Here is a 19110-nt window from a genome sequence, read left to right on the forward strand (position 1 = left end):
TCTGTATTTGCACTGTCAGTTTGTTTGCATTTCTTTATTTGTTTACAGCTCTCTCGTACTCTTTTCTTGAGTTCAGTATTCAGTTTCCAGGCTTGCACGTGATGTCATGTATGTATTCTAAGAATAAACGTGAACTTTGAAAAATGGAGACACACAGGAGATGGTGGAATCTGAAGCTGAACATAGTCTGCTGGAGAAATTATAAAAGAAAAGAAAATTCAGTCTCGGTAAAAGTTTTGTTCGAAACGTCGACCATTCTTTTTCTCCCGCTGTTGCTAAATTCCTCTCGCAGATTGTATTTAGTTGTAACTAAAACTTGTTTTTGCACAACAGGATGACTGTTTTAAAGATTCGATTACAGTTATTAATTGAGATAATTTCTCCGATGACCGAAAAGTCGTTTGACAGGATTTACCGCTCATGAATGGTGGAGTGTTATCCCAGACAACCCCGCGTGCCAGAAAGCGCCTCGCGAAGTCTGACCAGCAAGTGCGCAGACGCAGACTGGAGGGAGAGCCTCGAGCATGCGCAGTGCGGGTGTCGGCTGGCGGGTGGGAGAGGGTTGGTGGTTTGTGGTCGCGGCCTGGGCTGCAGATCTCGCCGAACACTTGGCTTCAAGCGCCAGCTGTGAGTGAGGATCCCACCGGCTCCGCGCCGGCTTGTTGTGTTGGCGAAGTTAGCGACCGCCATTGACTCCACGGCGCAGTAATAGATGTCTTGATGGCGTGGGGAAGAGATAGGCGGGGCTCCAGCTGTCATCGGAACTCAAGCGATTGGCTCATTAAATGATTGACAGGTGCTGCGGGCACCTTTGTGGGCACGTTTCTGCAGGAACGTCACCATAGGCACATCACTGCGGACACGTCTCCGTGGGCATGCTGCCACAGGCAGGTCACTGCGGACGTCTCCGGCACATCTGCAGGCATGTCGCTGGGGACACATCCTTTCAGCATATCTCCGAACACATTTCCACAGGCACGTCATCGTAGGCACGTTTCTGAGCTCGTCACTGTGGGCGTGTCTTTGCGGCATGGACATCGTTGCGGACATGTCGCTGGGGGCACATCTCTGAGTATGTCTCCGGAGGTATGTCCCTGGGGGCACATTGTCGCAGGCACATCTACGTGGGCACGTCTCCACGGCCATGTCTTTGGGCACGTCTGCGGGCACTTCACAGTGAGCATTTCTCAATGGGCATCTCTTTGTGTTACATCTGTAGCACATCACTGCGGACACATCGCTGTAATAGTTTAGCCAACCAAAGTATAACCAAACACAAAGTACAACACAGAATTTAATCGAGTCACGCTAGCAGGAATGAGCAGTAATGTGGGTTGGGTAGACAAGGTCACCTCCCTAATACTGTTGAACCTCATTCAAAGTACAAGATTACACAGTACAATATTTAATGCATTTGCATTTTTACTGCATGTGATTAAGTAACCATTCCCTATTGTTACAAGCAGAGGTGTTAGTGTTTGCTCATTCTAAAGGCAGGAAAATGAATATAATTGATTTGCTTTCTATACGTACTTGACATAATTAAAAGATATGAATTTGTGGCATGAAATAATAACAGTAGTTCAAAAAGGTCCTTTCAGACAGTGCAGAACTGTTAGCCTGGCTCTTGGCACATGTAAATGGTTGCTTCACCAGTGGTCTCCATATTCATTATCTTTAACAGGTTAAGCTGAATTCTAGATAACTTGAAACAAAGCCATCGGTTTTGATGTTTCCACATTCTGCTTGACAAACTTGTAGTCCCGACAGCTGTTTTTGGGCGGGAACCCGTTTATGATCGGGCTGCATGTGACAGCTCGTTATGTGCTATTGGTAATAGCGCTATTAGACACTTTTGGGTGGCCAAAATCCCCCAATGTAAAGCCGCATATTATGCCCATATGCGGCTGTCGGGAATCCACTTGAAAGTGCAGGAGGCACATGCGAGGCGAACATTGTAACCCTCTTTGGGGAGGGATAATTGCCAGAACTCTGAGGTCCCCCTGGCTCATGAATGCAGCCGCCTGAAAGCCGGCACCCCAGTGTGGGGACTGATATGGGGCTATTGGAAGAGAGCGGGACAGCGGGGTCAATATAGGGATGTCCATGCACTGATAGCCCACGCCGGCCACCCCACAGTGTGGGGACTGATATCAGGCTGTTGGGAGAGAGCACGGAAGCAGTATCAGTGTGGGGACGTCCATGCACTGATAGCCCACGCCAGCTGTCCCAGCTCTGACAGCCAGATGTCCCAAACTTGACAGCCCGAAGGGACAGGAGCCATAGTGCACTCTGAAGCGCCTCCCATAAAGCTGTCTCTGTTAGATGGCCAGTGCTGTGCATTCTTGGCAGAGAATACACCTGAAGAAGCCTATTGTGTTCAGAAGACCAGGAGATAGCTTTATGGAATGTTGTTAGTTGCAGCCAACCTGTCAGGGGGAGGGGGGTCCCCAATACCCAATACCCATTTCTCAGTAAGTCACAGCAATCATTTAAAAGTCTACTCTACCTTTCATAATGCAGTTATAATAATTGTTTCAAAGTATCCAACATCTTAACTCTATTAAACTTATACACAGCACATTCATTTCATGACATTCTCAACCAATACCACACTCCCCCCTGTTTATCATGGAAATCTTTGGCTTGGCTTCGCGGACGAAGATTTATGGAGGGGGTAAAAGTCCACGTCAGCTGCAGGCTCGTTTGTGGCTGACAAGTCTGATGCGGGACAGGCAGACACGGTTGCAGCGGCTGCAGGGGAAAATTGGTTGGTTGGGGTTGAGTGTTGGGTTTTTCCTCCTTTGCCTTTTGTCAGTGAGGTGGGCTCTGCGGTCTTCTTCAAAGGAGGTTGCTGCCCGCCAAACTGTGAGGCGCCAAGATGCACGGTTTGAGGCGATATCAGCCCACTGGCGGTGGTCAATGTGGCAGGCACCAAGAGCTTTCTTTAGGCAGTCCTTGTACCTTTTCTTTGGTGCACCTCTGTCACGGTGGCCAGTGGAGAGCTCGCCATATAACATGATCTTGGGAAGGCGATGGTCCTCCATTCTGGAGACGTGACCCACCCAGCGCAGCTGGATCTTCAGCAGCGTGGACTCGATGCTGTCGACCTCTGCCATCTCGAGTACTTCGACGTTAGGGATGAAAGCGCTCCAATGGATGTTGAGGATGGAGCGGAGACAACGCTGGTGGACGCGTTCTAGGAGCCGTAGGTGATGCCGGTAGAGGACCCATGATTCGGAGCCGAACAGGAGTGTGGGTATGACAACGGCTCTGTATACGCTTATCTTTGTGTGGTTTTTCAGTTGGTTGTTTTTCCAGACTCTTTTGTGTAGTCTTCCAAAGGCGCTATTTGCCTTGGCGAGTCTGTTGTCTATCTCATTGTCGATCCTTGCATCTGATGAAATGGTGCAGCCGAGATAGGTAAACTGGTTGACCGTTTTGAGTTTTGTGTGCCTGATGGAGATGTGGGGGGGCTGGTAGTCATGGTGGGGAGCTGGCTGATGGAGGACCTCAGTTTTCTTCAGGCTGACTTCCAGGCCAAACACTTTGGCAGTTTCCGCAAAGCATGACGTCAAGCGCTGAAGAGCTGGCTCTGAATGGGCAACTAAAGTGGCATCGTCTGCAAAGAGTAGTTCACGGACAAGTTTCTCTTGTGTCTTGGTGTGAGCTTGCAGGCGCCTCAGATTGAAGAGACTGCCATCCGTGCGGTACCGGATGTGAACAGCGTCTTCATTGTTGAGGTCTTTCATGGCTTGGTTCAGCATCATGCTGAAGAAGATTGAAAAGAGGGTTGGTGCGAGAACACAGCCTTGCTTCACGCCATTGTTAATGGAGAAGGGTTCAGAGAGCTCATTGCTGTATCTGACCCGACCTTGTTGGTTTTCGTGCAGTTGGATAATCATGTTGAGGAACTTTGGGGTACATCCGATGCGCTCTAGTATTTGCCAAAGCCCTTTCCTGCTCACGGTGTCGAAGGCTTTGGTGAGGTCAACAAAGGTGATGTAGAGTCCTTTGTTTTGTTCTCTGCACTTTTCTTGGATCTGTCTGAGGGCAAAGACCATGTCAGTAGTTCCTCTGTTTGCGCGAAAGCCGCACTGTGATTCTGGGAGAATATTGTATATACATTAGGAGTAATGGCACGAAGGTATCAGGTACACAGACTTGTCCAAGAGGAGGGAGCCAAAGACAAGTGGCACCGTCTATTGTTCACCCCTTTTGTTTCCATTCATTGCGTTGCTTTACAGGGGCGTCCCCCTGCATTTTGATTGGCTACGGCAGACAGAAAAGATAATCTATTTACCAGTTGTTTGTTGTCCCCTGTAGGGACGAGGAGGTGTCGTACTCGTGCTGCATCTTTTGCTACTTTGTCCATAAATACATTGCCCAGTGAGACAGGATCCTTACCATTTTATGGGTGTCACATTTAATGACAGCCAAGGAATTGGGAAGGGAAATGGCTTCTATTAAGTTCTGGACAAAGAGTGAGGTTTTGATTGGGGTGCCTGTGGTTGTGAGGAATTCCCTGCGTTGCCATAGAGCCCCAAAATCATGTGCCACCCCAAAAGCTTATTCAAAGACTTGTCTTGTGCAAGGATACAGGCTCGTGTAGGGCGAATAGTTCTGCCTGCTGGGCAGAGGTGTGTGCCTGGAAGGCGACAGCTTCAATGTTTTTAGACATCCCTTTAGTGATAGCATATCCTGAATTTTTGAAACCAAGCTCATTGCTGAACGCTGAGCCGTCCACAAACCAGGTTTCCGTTCCTGGTATTGGTTTGTCCTTTAAATCAGGTCTCATTCCTGCGAGAAGTTTCATTGGGAGTGGCTGAGGAAGGCAGAATGTAGTGCAATTGTGAAAAGTCAAGTGGAGGTTTGACAGGAGTGAGATTTTGTAGTGGTTCAACCTTGCCTGTATAAGTTTTGTGGATAAGGCTACATCAGGAATGCATTGTCTACAGAAGTTTACAAGTTTTAAAAATGCCTGCATTTGTTTCAGTACTCAGTTTGTGGGAACCGGGTAACTGGTTCCAGATGACTTTGGGTGAGTCATCTTTGTTTGGCACTTAATATTATGCTGAGGAATTTTACCTCCCTTTATCCTTTGGACACTTTCCTTTCTGGGAGTACATATCCCCGGTTGTGTAATGCCCTCAGTCTTCCTTCTTCTGGTCCTCTCCTGTATTTGCAAGTAGCAGGTCGTAAAAGTATTAAGCACAGCAAGATGGAACATGGAGATGCAGATGTGTGTTCCCCTGGATAAAATTACTTATAACTTAAGGTGGAGATATGGCGCATTCATTGAGGTGTGGCAGCCATACCTGCGGCACATCAAAACTCAGGTGTGATCAGCCTCCCCAGAGTCTTTCTCAACAGAAACATTTGGATCTCACAAGCCCTGAAAGAGTAAGCACTTTTAAGCTGCAGCACCTGGGTAGCCTCCTGGGACCCAGGTGGAATTATTGGGGCCAAGTTGCTTCTAGCACCTTTGAGGTTGCAGGGGAATTAAACTATTACAACACCAACCGAGCAATTTAAGGGGGAATCCCAATCCCCACGATGACACGTCATGCACTCGGGAAATTTCTGTGTTTCCCCAACCCCCCACCGTTAATCACCATCCCCCCAGTCAGTTGCGAGCTCCACCTTCAGTGAAGAAATTCCCCTCGTTCCCCTAAACTTTTCCCCCTTCAATCTCAATCTAAGTCCTCTTGTTTGAATCTCATTGGAAAAACCCTGTCCACATTTACTTTATCTGTCCCCCTTATCATTTTAAATACCTCTATTAAATCACCCCTCAGTCTTCTGCACACTAGGGAGTCAAGTCCTAGTCTATTTAACCTTTTCCAGTAGGTCAAACCCTGAAACTCAGGTAACATTCTTGAAAATCTTCTCTGCACTCTCTCTATTTTGTTGATGTCCTTCTTATAATTTGGCTACACAAACTGCACCCAATATTCCCTACTTGGCCTCACCAATGCCCTCTACAACTTCAATATTACATCCCAACTCCTGTACTCAATACTCTGATTTATGAAGGCCAACATACTGAAGTGCCAGTTAATGAAGTAGACAAAGACGATGTAGTCAAACAATAATCATGGCTTTTATTAGCAGAAACTAATGGTACAATAAGGGGAACGTCTTTAATAGTAGAGATAATGCACAGCCAATGTTAGTAAGGCAAGGCTAGCAGAGATTCACCACACATACCAAAAGCTTCTTCACCACCCTATCTACGTGACTTCACTTCCAGAGAATTATGTTCCAGAATTCCTAAATCCCTTTGTTCCACTCCACTCCTCAGTTGTCGACCATTTAACGGGTAGGACCTTTGCTGATTATTCCTACCAAAATGTAGCACCTCACATTTCTCAGTATTAAACTCCATCAGCCATCTTTCAGCCCACTCTTCTAACTGGCCTTCCTCACTGTCTACAAGACCAGCAATCTTAGTATCATCTGCATACTTACTAATCCAATTTACCACTCTATCATCCAGCAGTTTTTAAATCAATGCGAGATCCATTCAAAAGTCGATAACAATAAGGAAGAAAGTGTTCTTGAATTTGATGGTTCGTAATTGATTTGGATTTCTGTGTAGGATGAGGGAATTTCAATGGCACTTTGGTGCATAGGAAAGAATATTTAGTTAAAACTGTGATCCAAAATCCAAACCATTGATCTGATGAAAATTAACATTAACTCTGTTTCTTTCTTCACAGGTTCTGCCTGACCTGTGGAGATTTGCAGCATTTTCTGTTTTATATCTGTGCTGCAGAAATTGGAATGATCAGTTCTGAACTTCTGTCCTGCATTCAAACAAACTTTCATAATTTCATCTTCTGGGACATCAGATTTTCCTCTTGGAAAACTGAAACCAAGCATTAAATCAAGATTTGACTTGAGTCTAATCTATGGGAACTGCACACGGAATAAGAAGTATGTTTTGTGTGTAGGGAAAAAAATCCTCAACATTGGTGGAGCATTTTGTGTGTGTGTGTTCATGTGTCATCTGTCGGAAAAGATACAGACAATATTGTCACATTTTCCATTTTGTGAATGAACATTAAACCTGGAGACCCAAAAGGACACCCGTAAAACAGGGAGACTGTGGAAATGTGAAGGATGTGGGAAAGGCTTCAGTTACCCATTACAACTGGAAATTCATCGACGCAATCACACTGGGGAAAGGCCACTTACCTGCTCTGTGTGTGGTAAGAGTTTCACTCTGTCATCCACTCTACTGAAACACCAAACCATTCACACAGCGGAGAAGCTGTTCACCTGCTCTGTGTGTGGAAAGGGATTCAATTTTTGGTCCTACCTGCTGAGACATCAACGAGCACACAGTGATGAGAGACTATTTAACTGCTCTAACTGCTGGAAGAGGTTTAAAAGTGCTGATGTCCTGGCCAAACACCAGGTTGTTCACTCAGAAAGGAGGTTCTGTTGTTCTCATTGTGGGAAGGCATTCAAACGAATCACCTGCCTTGTTCAACACCAGCACAGTCACACGGGGATGTGGCCCTTCATCTGCTCCTTGTGTGGGAAGGGATTCACAAGGTCATCCGCCCTCCTTACACATCAGAGTACTCACACTGGAGAGAAGCCATTCACCTGCTCCATTTGTGGGAAGAGTTTCACTCAGGCATCCAGTCTCAGCACACATCAGCTTGTTCACACCAATGAGAAACCTTACAAATGCTCCATCTGTGAGAAGACTTTCAGAGCCTCTGAGGATCTGCAGGGTCATCAACGAATTCACACTGGTGAGCGGCCATTCATCTGCTCTGTTTGTGGGAAGGGATTCAGTTTCTCATCCAGCCTTCAGACACACCGGCGCAGTCACTCTGGACAGAAGCCTTTTGCATGCCCCATATGTGGGAAGAGATTCAATTCTCCTTCCTCCTACACTGAACACCAACTTGTTCACTCTGATAAAAGGCCATTTCAATGTTCTGAGTGTGAGAAAAGCTTTAAAAGTACCAAAGATCTACTGAAGCATCACCGCACTCACACTGGGGAGAGGCCTTTCATCTGCTCTGTGTGTGGGAAGGGGTTCACCCGTTCATACCATGTTATGAGGCACCAGCGAGTCCACCAGTCACTACAGAGGGTGGATTCTGTTGCTACTGCTGCATTCGAGCACATCCAGGTGTGAACCATGTTCATTCTGCTAACTTTTAGTAACCCTCTGACTGTGCTGGATTTAACGTGTCGAAGTAGTCGTCTCTCCAGTTAAGATTAATACATCAAATACATTAGCATTTTGGTTAATTAATTAATGTTTTAATACCTAAATACAACTTGCTTGGTGCTTATGCTGATTCCCAAGAACCCGAGGGGCCCAGGATGTGTGTTGCCTGGTAACAACAGCTAAGCTGAAATTCCACTGGGTCTGATTAATTAATGCTTAATGCTGAGATAATTGGAGACACTCAAGGGCAATGGGAGGCCCCAGGATGTGTGTTACCCGATAACAACAGCCTGGCTAATAAACTTCCATTCTCTCTGGAAACATGCATGCAAGAACTGGGAAATCGGAACTGTAAAACTACTTGAAGGGAGGAGACATGTCTCTGTGACTGGTCAACAAAATTATGCAATATGTAGATGAATAGTGCATGGCTTGATGCTGATAGGATAATGCTTGTCATATGGGAGGGGACTGTTGTGATTGGTTAATGTTAGATGGCAGTGTCATAGACAAATCCATGCATTGTCTGTTTAAGTCAGTCCTCTGCAGAGGTGACAATCCTCCCATAAGCTTGTGTATCAAATAAAGGAGATTGGTTGAAGAAATGTCTGACTTCTTCATTCATCAGGAGAGTAAACTGCTGATTGGGACTGCACCCAGAATTGATATTGATCCTCCACAGCTTTGTTTCAAGCACACTGTCCGATTGTTCAGCTGTCCAAGACAGGATGGGACCAATAGCTTTTAGAATTGAATTGAATTCTGTTTTGTCATGTCTACCAAGACACAGTGAAAACTTTGTTTTATGTGCTATCCCAGCAAGTCAAGTCACACTCAAGTACAGACATGCAATAATTAAACAAAAGATCTGGGTGTTGTGCTACATTAAGGCAGGTATAGAGTTACAAAGACAAAGTGCAGGGTATAGAGAAGAGTACAGTTAAAACAAAGCAAAAGCATCATCTTTTACCAAGGAGCAGAAAAAAAATTGTCCTTTAATTTGGAATGTAGAGGATTGAACAGGGCAGATGTTTGAGGAATCCAGAATAATGACAAGTCAAAGATGAACAGGACAGCAAATCTGTAGATTATTCTTCACTGGAGACTTGTTGATTCTGGATCCTTAAGTGTATTAAAGGCTAACTTGCTGAGACTTGTATAATGTGGGAATCGAGGGTTGTGGGATCATGGAGGAAAGTGCAACTGAGGGAATGTATAGCAGATCCGTCATGGTCATTAAATGACAGAACAGGTATGAAGCCACAAGGTCGATTTATAAAATATATATATGTCAGAATTAAGATCTCGCAACAGAGGTGACAACAATCCATAGGGGATTTAATTTTTATATGGACTAAGCAGATCAAATTGGCATGTGCTAATTGAATGTTTTTGGCAGAGAATTCACAACAAAATTTTCAACTGAGAAAGACTATGAGACAGGAGCAGAAGTAAGTAATTCAGCCCATCGAGTCTGCCCTGCCATTTAATCATGAGCTGATCCATTTTCTCACTCAGCCCCACTGACCAGCCTTCTTCCCCATAACCTTTGACACCCTGCTTAATCAAGGACTTATCAATCTTTCTTAAATACCCACAATGACCCAGCCTCTACAACCACCTGTGGCAACAAATTCCACAATTTTACCATCCTGTGGCTGAAATTGCTCCACATCTCTGTTCTAAATGGATGCCCTTAAATCCTGAAGTTGTGCCCATGTCCAAGACTCCAAGCATGGAAAACAACCTTTTTTTTCATGAATACTTTATTTAAAATTTTAAAAACTATGATACATAAAGTTAATAAACAATACAAAATATATAATAATAAGTATACATGGCATATAACAGAAAAATCCCTCTATCCCCCCCCTTACTCAATAAACCCTTCCCCTTTATATACCCTTTACTTAAAACCACCCCTAATCTCCCCCCAACTACCCCTTCTAAAAAGAAAAGGAAGAAAGGAAATGTAAACTATAATGACATAGATAAATACCATGGATTTAGGAATTTCCACCACACCAAGGCAGAAGTATTCAAAATTTTAAACCCATGTAATCCAAATAAGGGCTCCAAACTTTACGATTAAAAAAAAATGATCTCGTAATTTTTTTTCCCCAATAGTATACAAGATCTCAATTCGGTATGCCATCTAAGTAAATTCAACTCTCATTTTTCCAAGTAATTGGAATATATTTTCTCACTACTACTAATGCTAATCTCAAAAATGCTTTTTGAAATTTATTTAATCTTAATTCCAAACAAATCTTTTTAATATTACTTAGCAAAAATATTGATGGATCCATTGGGAATTTAACTTTAAAAATATTTTGTAAAAATTCCTTAAACTGCATCCAAAAATGTTTCGCCTTTTCACAGAGCCATGTTAAATGTAAAAACGTTCCTTTTTCTTTCTGGCATAAAGCCGTAAAAAGTAAAATGTGTCTCATTAATTTCTCAGGAGATAAATATAATTGATGATTAAAATTATGATGAACTAATCTATGAATGTAAGATTCACTATTTTTGTCTTTTACACAAATTTCTTCCATTCTCCCTAGTAATTTCTGTTCCTAAATCTTTTCCTTTCCATTTTAACCTAGATTTTTGTAAATCTGGCAAACATTTTATTCTGTAATAATGCTTACATTTCTGTGATATAAATCTTTTTTTCCTATCATCCATAATTAAAATTTCAAAATTAGTCTGGGCAGCCTCATAGTATTTCCCAAATTGATCCATTCACAAAGCTCTAACTTGATAATAACAAAAAAGAGTATTCAATGGTATATTTCCCTCATTCTTTGAAAAGTAATAAAAAACCTGCTTCATAACAATCCTGTATAAATTTAATTCCTTTTAGATCCCATATTTTCAAAAGTTGATTATTAACCATAAAAGGAAAATGTTTATTCTGATACAAAGATATATTCAGAGAAACTTTACCACATGTACCTATCTATTCATTTATCTTATTCCATATTCACATCAAAGGGCAACCCTGTCTAGTAAATTTCTTCAATATAAAAGCCGATGATATATGCCCATTCATCACAACTCTAGCCATCGGCTTTTTATATATTGCCTTAATCCAACTAATAAATATTAGTCCAAATTTAAATTTATCCAACCCTTCAAATAAAAATCCCCATTCCACTCTATCAAATGTAATATTATCAGCAGAATAACAGCCTTTAATAAATTCACCTTGGTTATATGAATCAAAAATGGTAAATACCTTACCAGTCTATTGGCTAGAACCGTTGTTACAATTTTATAATCAACATTTAACAAAGATATAGGTCTATAAGAACTTGCTTTCAAAGGGTCTCTATCTTCCTTAAGAATAACTGTAATAATTGCTTGAGAAAAAGAATTTAGTTAAAGAATGAGTTCCATAGCTTGTTCAAGAACCTCAATTAATAAAGGTATCAATAAATATTGAAATTTCTTATAAAACCCATCTTTACCAGGAGATTTTCCATTAGGCATTGATTTAAGTGCTTCTATAATTTCATTTTGAGTAAAAGGGGCCTCCATTTCCTTAATTTTCTTGTTAGTTAATGAAGGCAATTGAAGATCAGATTAAAAATGATCTAAACTTCATTTTTCACAGCCTCAGAAGTATATAATTTTTAATAAAATTCCTCAGGTACCTTATCTCTTGAGGTTGATATGTAATATCTTAATCTTTTCTAAATGAAGTTATATTTTTTTGAAAATTATTCTGATTTCAATTGCCGATCTAAAACTTTGAGCCCTTTCCCCAACTCCTAATACTTCTGTTTAGTTCTTTGTAGTAATTTTTCAATTTATGTTTGTAATGAATTATACTGTAATTTTGTTTATTAACCAATTGTATCTCTTTAACCTCCATTGGATTCTGTTGTAAATCTTTCTCTGATTCTATTTCCTTTCTAATTTATTTACTTCAGCTAAATGTTGTTTCTTAATTTTAGAAGTATAACTAATAATTTGTCCTCTTGAATATGCTTTCAAAGCATCCCATATAAACTTACTGTTAACAGAATTTACATTTATTTTCAAGTGCTCCTGTATTTGATCCCTCATAAAATTACAAAACTCAACATTTTTAAATAATAAAGATTTAAATGTCCATTGATATGTAATGTCCTCTTTTTCTGATCCTAATAAAAGTGAATGATCTGATAAAAGTCTAGTTTTGTACTCAGCAGATTATCTGTCCTTGTAATTGTGCCGGTAACAAAAATAAATCTATTCTAGAATAATAATTTTTCCATTTATAAACCAAATTCATTTCTTCATTAAAGTTAATACTTTTTTTGCCATTTTAGTTCTAGTTGCTCTTTTTGGAAAATTATCCAACAATGGATCTAAACAACAATTAAAATTACCTCCAATCATAACTTTGTCATATGCTTGTGAAAAATTAAGAAAGGAATCTTGTATAAATTTTTCATCATCCATATTGGGTGGATAAATATTCATACAAGTCCAAGATTCCAAATAAATTCTTCAATTTACAATTAAAAGTTTGGAAACAGCCATTCTACATCAACTCTGTCCATGCAAGTCAAGTTACCTTTATTTGTCGTTCATACCAATAACTACAGTAAAGACAAGATAGTGATTCTCCAGGACCATGGAGCAGATTTACCTAAACAGGAGTTAAATCATAGTCATACTACAATAAAAATCCATGATATACTAGTACTAGCCTGATGGCTTGGGGAAAAACTTGCCCAATCTGGATGTATGGTCACAAGTGCTACGGTACCTCCTACCAGATGGCAAAAGGGAGAAAAATTTACAAGAGGGGTGTGAAAAATCCTTAACAGCGTTATTTACCTTCCTTACAGTGGGAAGAGAGACGCCAATAATCATGTCCACTGACTCCACTATCCTATACATGGTCTTGTGGTCTGTAGTTGTACTGTAGTGGCGCTATAGATAGACTACAACTCCCGGAAATCCAACGAACGGGCACAGGATGTCAACGTCATGACGTGTTTTAAAAGAATACATGTGTGATTCGAGTAAACGAGTTCTGATTTACCTGCAACTGCGTATATCATTATTTCGCATTCATCAGCCACCACTGCTTTTCAGTGGCTATAATTGGTGATCTCAATGGGTCCAAAATGTGCTTTTGGCCCATATGGATACTGCAGCTGTTGCTGTTAAGCTAATGCCCTTCTGAATGGTGGAACCACAGCTGTGGTTTCAAAAGGCTGAGGCACAATTTCACCTCAGGAAGATCGAGGTGGGTGCGACTCGCTATTATCACCTCGTCAGTGCCTTGGACCAAGCCACTGCCAAGTGAGTCAGTGATGTCTGGCGCAATCCACTGGAGCCTGGAGTATGATACTCTAAAACACTCCTGCTGCGAATTTATGGCATGTCTGGCAAGAGAGTGGGCCACCAGGCAGTTACACATCTGAACTAAAGGCTTTCATAAAGACAAAGGAACGATTAGCTCAAGCAACCATGCTCAGTCATCCAGTCCTAAATGCAGGCACCACCCTTTCAACAGACATGTTTGATGTGGTCATAGGGGGCACTCTGCAGCAGTATATCGATGGACAATGGAAGCCATTGCATTCTTTAACCACCACCTCCATGAGGCCGAAAAAATATATAGCAACTTTGATAACGAGCTCCTAGCCGTATATTTGTCCATCTGTCACTTTCGTTACTTTTTGGAAGGCAGACACCATGCCATGTTCACAGACCATAACCCTTGACCTTCTCATTTTTGAAGGTGTTGGAGCCCTGGTCAGCTCGACAACAGCAGCAGTTATTCTTCATTTCTGAATACTCTACCAGAATAATGCACATTTCTGCAAAAGACAATGTATTGGCTGATGCACTTTCCCACTCAGTTGCACTTGAGGTATCAGCGATGGACCACAGTATTGACTATGCAGCTCTTGCCACTGCCCAAGCACAGGATGGTGAGATGGCATCATATCGCACCTCGATAACCAACCTGCAGTGGAAGGATGTACAAATCGAATCCGATGGCAAGCTCCTCTTTTGCAATGTGTCAACAGGACATCCATGGCTAGTGGTTCTAGCTTCATGGAGACATCACAATTTTGATTCTGTCATCTGATTTCAGACAGATTTGTTTGGCACGGTCTAAAGAAAGACATTACTCAAATGGCCAGATCTTGTCAAAATCCATCGGTATATGAAAGCACCACTACAACCCTTCCCACTGGTAACTCACAGCTTCGACCATGTCCATTGTTGGACCAATTCCACTTTCACAAGGCTACTGCTATCTCTTCATGGTGATTGATAGGTTCATGAGATGGCTTGAGGCAGTCCCCATGGTGGATGCTTCTATGGACTCTTGTGCATGAGCATTCACCAAACTTGTAGATGGCTTTGGAATTGTGCCTGGCCACTCAGTCTTGGGTGTATAATAAGTAGAGCAGTGAGTTAAGCATGCATTCTTGGGATTAACCTGTGTTGATGGTCAGTGAGAAGGAGGAATTGTTTCTAATTAGTACTGACTGTGATCTTCCAATGAGAAAGTCAATGATCCAGGTGCAGAGGCCCAGAGTTTGTAGCTTCTTGACCAGCACTGAGGGAATAATAATATTGAAGGCAAAGCTGATGTCGATGAAGAGCAGCCATGTGTATTTTCAAGGTGCTAATTTCAAGGTGATCCAGAACTGAGTGGAGAGCCATCGATATTGCACCTGCTGTGGAGCGATTGTGATGATAGACGAATTGCAGCGGGTTCAGATCTTTGTTTAGGTACATGTTAATTCTGGCCATGACAAGCCTCTCAAAGCATTGCATCATAGTAGAAGTTAGTGCTACTGGGCGATAGTCGTTGTGGCAGCTCACACTGCTTCTTGGGATGATTGATGCCGTTTTGAAGCAGGTGGGAAACACTGACTGCAGCAATGAGAGGTTGAAAATGCCTCATTCACTCCAGCTAGTTGGTTGGTGCAGATTTTCAGTACCATGCCAGTTATGCCATCAGGACCTGATGCCTTGTGAGGGTTCACCTTCGTGAATCATGTTCTGACATTGCCCTCAGAGACAGATATCACAGGATCCTCAGCCTTTGGTTCTTCCTCTCAAAGTTGGCATAGAAGTTGTTCAGCTTATCGGGGAATTAAGCAGTGCAGCCATCTAGAGTGCTTTGTAGGCTGCAGTGGCCTGCACTCCCTGCCATAGCTGACGTCTATCTGTCTCTGTCACTAGCTTCCTCCGGAATTTCCACTTTGCTTCAGAGACAGCCTTCCAGGAGAATGTCACATGATGCTGCAGGAGTAGCATGTCGGAACCTGACCCTCCAGGTAAACTAATAAAAACGTACTAAGTAAGTAAAGTTTTAAATTAATTAAACTTTTTGAATCGCATTTAAACACTGAAACAACATTTTAATAATGCCTCCAAAGAAAGAAAACACTGCTGGGGCCTTCAGCGACCACATCAGAATAAGAAGAAGAAGAAGAAGAAGAAGAGTCGAACTTGCAAGGGATTAGCAGCGAAGTGGAAGAAGAAGAGGAAGAGGAGGTACTGAAAGAAGTTAAGGCTTTTAAAAGTAAAAGTAAACAAAATGTAGAAGATGTGTCCAATACTGAATTGTTATTAATAGAAATTCATGGAACAAAAGGGGAAATAAATAAAGTCTTGGATGAAGTTAATAAAATGAAGAGAAAGTTAGATGTTAGATGGGAAAATTAAGAAAATGCACGAAATGGAGGAGCAAGATCCAATTGACTCTTTTAGGAAATGGATTCCTGAAGTGTTGGGGGAGTGATAACTTTGAACGCCCTATTGAAATTGAAAGCACACTTAGAGGAAAACCACTTCCAAATCAGAAGCCACGTTCTGGGCAGATTACGTTTCTTCAATATCAAGATAAAGAGAAGATCCTGACCCTGGTGGCAGAAGGGGCAAGAGCAAGGAAAGGGCCACTTGAGTATGAAGGAGGTAAAGTTTTATTTTACCCTGATATAAGTGCGGATTTACTAAAAAGAAGAGGAGAATTTAATCCAGTTAAGAAGACTCTGTGGGGAAAAAGGATATCGATTTATATATGTCATCCTGCAACCTTGAAGATTTTCCTGCCTGGAGGTAAAAATAAGTTCTTCTTGAGTTTTGTACATGCAGAAGAGTTTGTGTAAGGTTTTCCAAGAACCCAGGTGGAATGAAGAATTAGAAAATCAATTGTTGCTTCTGTGTCCTAGACAGACTAAATTTATTTGATAGTTTCTGTAGGACTGAATAATTCAGAAAAATGCCTACGTAGCCATGCGCTACTCGAAGAAAGACACACACAAACATAGTATAGTCAAGTTAAGCTCTGAGAGCTTTATTGGGGCTCAGCACTGTTCCTCCTTGGCTGACGTCACAACATGCATGACAAAAGCAGGTTTCCCATGTGCGGGAACTTTGCAGCAAGCTAGCGTCATTTTTGGGTCACTGGCCTTTAAGCTGCCCTTGCTGTTCACCCACTAGTTCGTTTGTTGTGAAAATATCTCTGTGTGGGCTGGTGGCCTTTGTTGTGCTCGCCACCCGGAGCGCTGGCTCAATCACCGTAGCAGCAGGCTGACACACCTACTTTTTTTGTTGCTTTTTTGAAAATTCTTTATGTATGAATTAAAGATTAAATGGTAAATGTACCAAGGAGGCTGGGGAGGGGAGATGAGGCTCTAACTCCCACCCGGAGTGCTGGCTCAATCACCGTAGCAGCAGGCTGACACATTAAATTGTCTAGGATTGTATTCGCTCGACTTCAGAAGTATGAGAGGAGATCTTATAGAAACATATAGAATTATGAAGGGTATGGATAGGGTAGATGTAGGAAGGTTTTTTGAGCTGGCTGGGGAAACTAAAACGAGAGGACACAGTCTCAAGATTCGGGGGAGTATATTTAGGACAGAGATGAGGAAAAATAGTTTTTCCCAGAGAGTAGTGAATGTTTGGAATTCTCTATCCAAGGAAGTGATTGAGGCTGCTTCATTAAACATATTTAAAATTCGGTTAGATAAATTTTTACATGATAGAGGAATTAGGGGATATGGGGAGAAGGCAGGAAGGTGGAGTTAGGTCATAAATTAGATCAGCCATAATCTTATTGAATGGCGGAGCAGGCTCAATTGGCCATTTTTGGCCTACTCGTGTTCCTACTTCCTATGTTCCTATGTAATATGTGTATGTTCAGAAAAGTTATTTGATTCACACTCCAATCTCACTTCTCATTCCTCCAACTTCACTGGTTGCAGGCAATTCTTATACTCTACACAGAATTTAACATTTACAAAGTTCACCAGGCTTTTGTGTTTGAAAGGTAAATGGTTACTGCTCAGGAAGGTTCTTGTTGATTTTCAGAGACAGATTTGTTGTACACTGGACACCCAGCCACTTCAGTGTCTTGCTGAAGAAACTTGCCCCCTCAGGGTTCTCCAGATGATAACCTCTTTCTTTCAGGTCACTACAGAGTGAAACAAGCAGCCAGTCCTCTCCTCTTGCATGAACCACAAGGGCTTTGACCAGGCTGAACTAAGCAGTCACAACCCATCTTCAAAATGGGGTTTTCCACAAGCTTCCCAGCTTGTCCTGTTCCAGTCCCGGCTACTGTTGCTAGCTGTAACACTGTATAAGTGATCTCTGTCTCTGTCTCTCTCTCAGAGAGAAAGCCTGTTTGACTCTCTCTGCTTGCAAAACCACATGACCCTCTTAGAACTGCAAGCTCCACTCCAGACAATCTGCGGCTCCGACAACTTGTTTCATCTGTTGCCTTTTTGTAAATAACAATCCATTAGTGAAGACTCTTGGGCGTTCTCCAAAGCTTTTGGGAAGGCTCTTGGAGCCAGCCTCTATAGCATGACTTCACCAATGTCTTATACAACCTCTCCATAACATCCCAACTCCTATGCTCAATACTGTGATTTATGAAGGTGTAATGGACGATTTAAACTATTTTTTACTTCTGCAGCTGCAAGGCTGAGAACCTGTTTATTTTTTAGAATCAGCAGACATAATCTCATTTACACCATGAGGCCCAGGATGCATATTTAGTAGACACACCTAAATTCCACCATGGGACCCAGGATGCAATTGAATCAGAAGACATTATTTATGGGGCCCAGGGATGCATATGAATCAGTAGACATTATCCAACTTCCACCATGAGGCCCAGAGATGCAGTTTTCTTTTGTTGGTTGCAGACTGTCAGGAGACCTTGAAGATAATTAAATAATTTGTTCAAAGAGATAAGATCTGAAATAAACAACTTTTGGGTAATATAAGCCATAGTCCCACTGCTGAAGTTTGAGACTCTCCAAGAGGTGGCAACATCTCTCAGCAAGAAGAAGAACTTCAAGAGTCCAGCTAATGTCTCAGTCAAGGGAGGTAGAGAAGCTGCAACCGGTGCCCCGACAACCTACTAAATGTGTGCAGTCGTTGCCTCGCTTCGGCAGTTGGGACCAGTCCAAGTGTTGATAAGTATAATTGGGAAGGGCTTGCATATTGTAGTGTGAATTCAGCTTTAGATTTAGTAATAAAGCCTTGTATAAACTGAACTGCTCTCGGTGTGTGTGTGTCTATTTTTTTTCTGTAGCTCAAACATTGTGACGAATCTAAAATGAATAAAATGAGAGGTATAAGTTTACCCAAGACAGAAGGCTAAGATGTCTAAAGCTTTCTTTACATCCCTGTCTACCAGTGACTCCACTTTCAGGGAATTATGTATTTGTATTCCCACACTCCTCAGGGTCCTACCAGTGACCATGTATGTCCTCCCAAAATGCAACACCTCACACTTGTCTGTGTTAAATTCCATCTGCCACTTTTGGCCCATTTTTCCAGTTGGTCCAGATCCCTCAGGAAGGTTTGAAAGCCTTCTTTGCTGTCCACAACTCCTCCAGTCTTAGAGTCATCAGCAAACAGCCAATTTC

The 19110-nt window shown here is 42.1% G+C and overlaps 1 protein-coding gene across 2 annotated transcripts; it reads left to right on the forward strand.

Moving 5' to 3' along the window:
- Positions 1–893: 893 nt before the first annotated feature.
- Positions 894–18735, forward strand: LOC138744559 (zinc finger protein 239-like). Of its 2 annotated transcripts, none has more exons than XM_069900921.1 (4): positions 894–975; positions 6723–8155; positions 15407–15501; positions 15604–18735. In XM_069900921.1, exons 2-3 carry the CDS (start codon positions 7520–7522, stop codon positions 15476–15478), a joined length of 708 nt encoding a protein of 235 aa, XP_069757022.1. In that variant the 5' UTR covers positions 894–975; positions 6723–7519; the 3' UTR covers positions 15479–15501; positions 15604–18735. The 2 variants fall into 2 exon arrangements, with proteins under 2 accessions (XP_069757022.1, XP_069757023.1); XM_069900922.1 differs by lacking the exon at positions 894–975 and adding an exon at positions 1089–1176.
- The last annotated feature ends 375 nt before the right edge of the window (positions 18736–19110 follow it).

The sequence above is a fragment of the Narcine bancroftii genome, chromosome 10 (assembly GCF_036971445.1).
Source record: "Narcine bancroftii isolate sNarBan1 chromosome 10, sNarBan1.hap1, whole genome shotgun sequence".
NCBI lineage: Eukaryota > Metazoa > Chordata > Chondrichthyes > Torpediniformes > Narcinidae > Narcine > Narcine bancroftii.

What these genes read in the sequence shown, in the direction of transcription:
- LOC138744559 (XM_069900921.1), top strand. Translation starts at nt 7,520, where the DNA reads ATGTGGCCCTTCATCTGCTCCTTGTGTGGGAAGGGATTCACAAGGTCA. An exon ending in CTGCATTCGAGCACATCCAG is followed by an intron (nt 8,156 to 15,406) that starts GTGTGAACCATG and finishes CTCTGTCACTAG; the next exon opens with CTTCCTCCGGAATTTCCACT.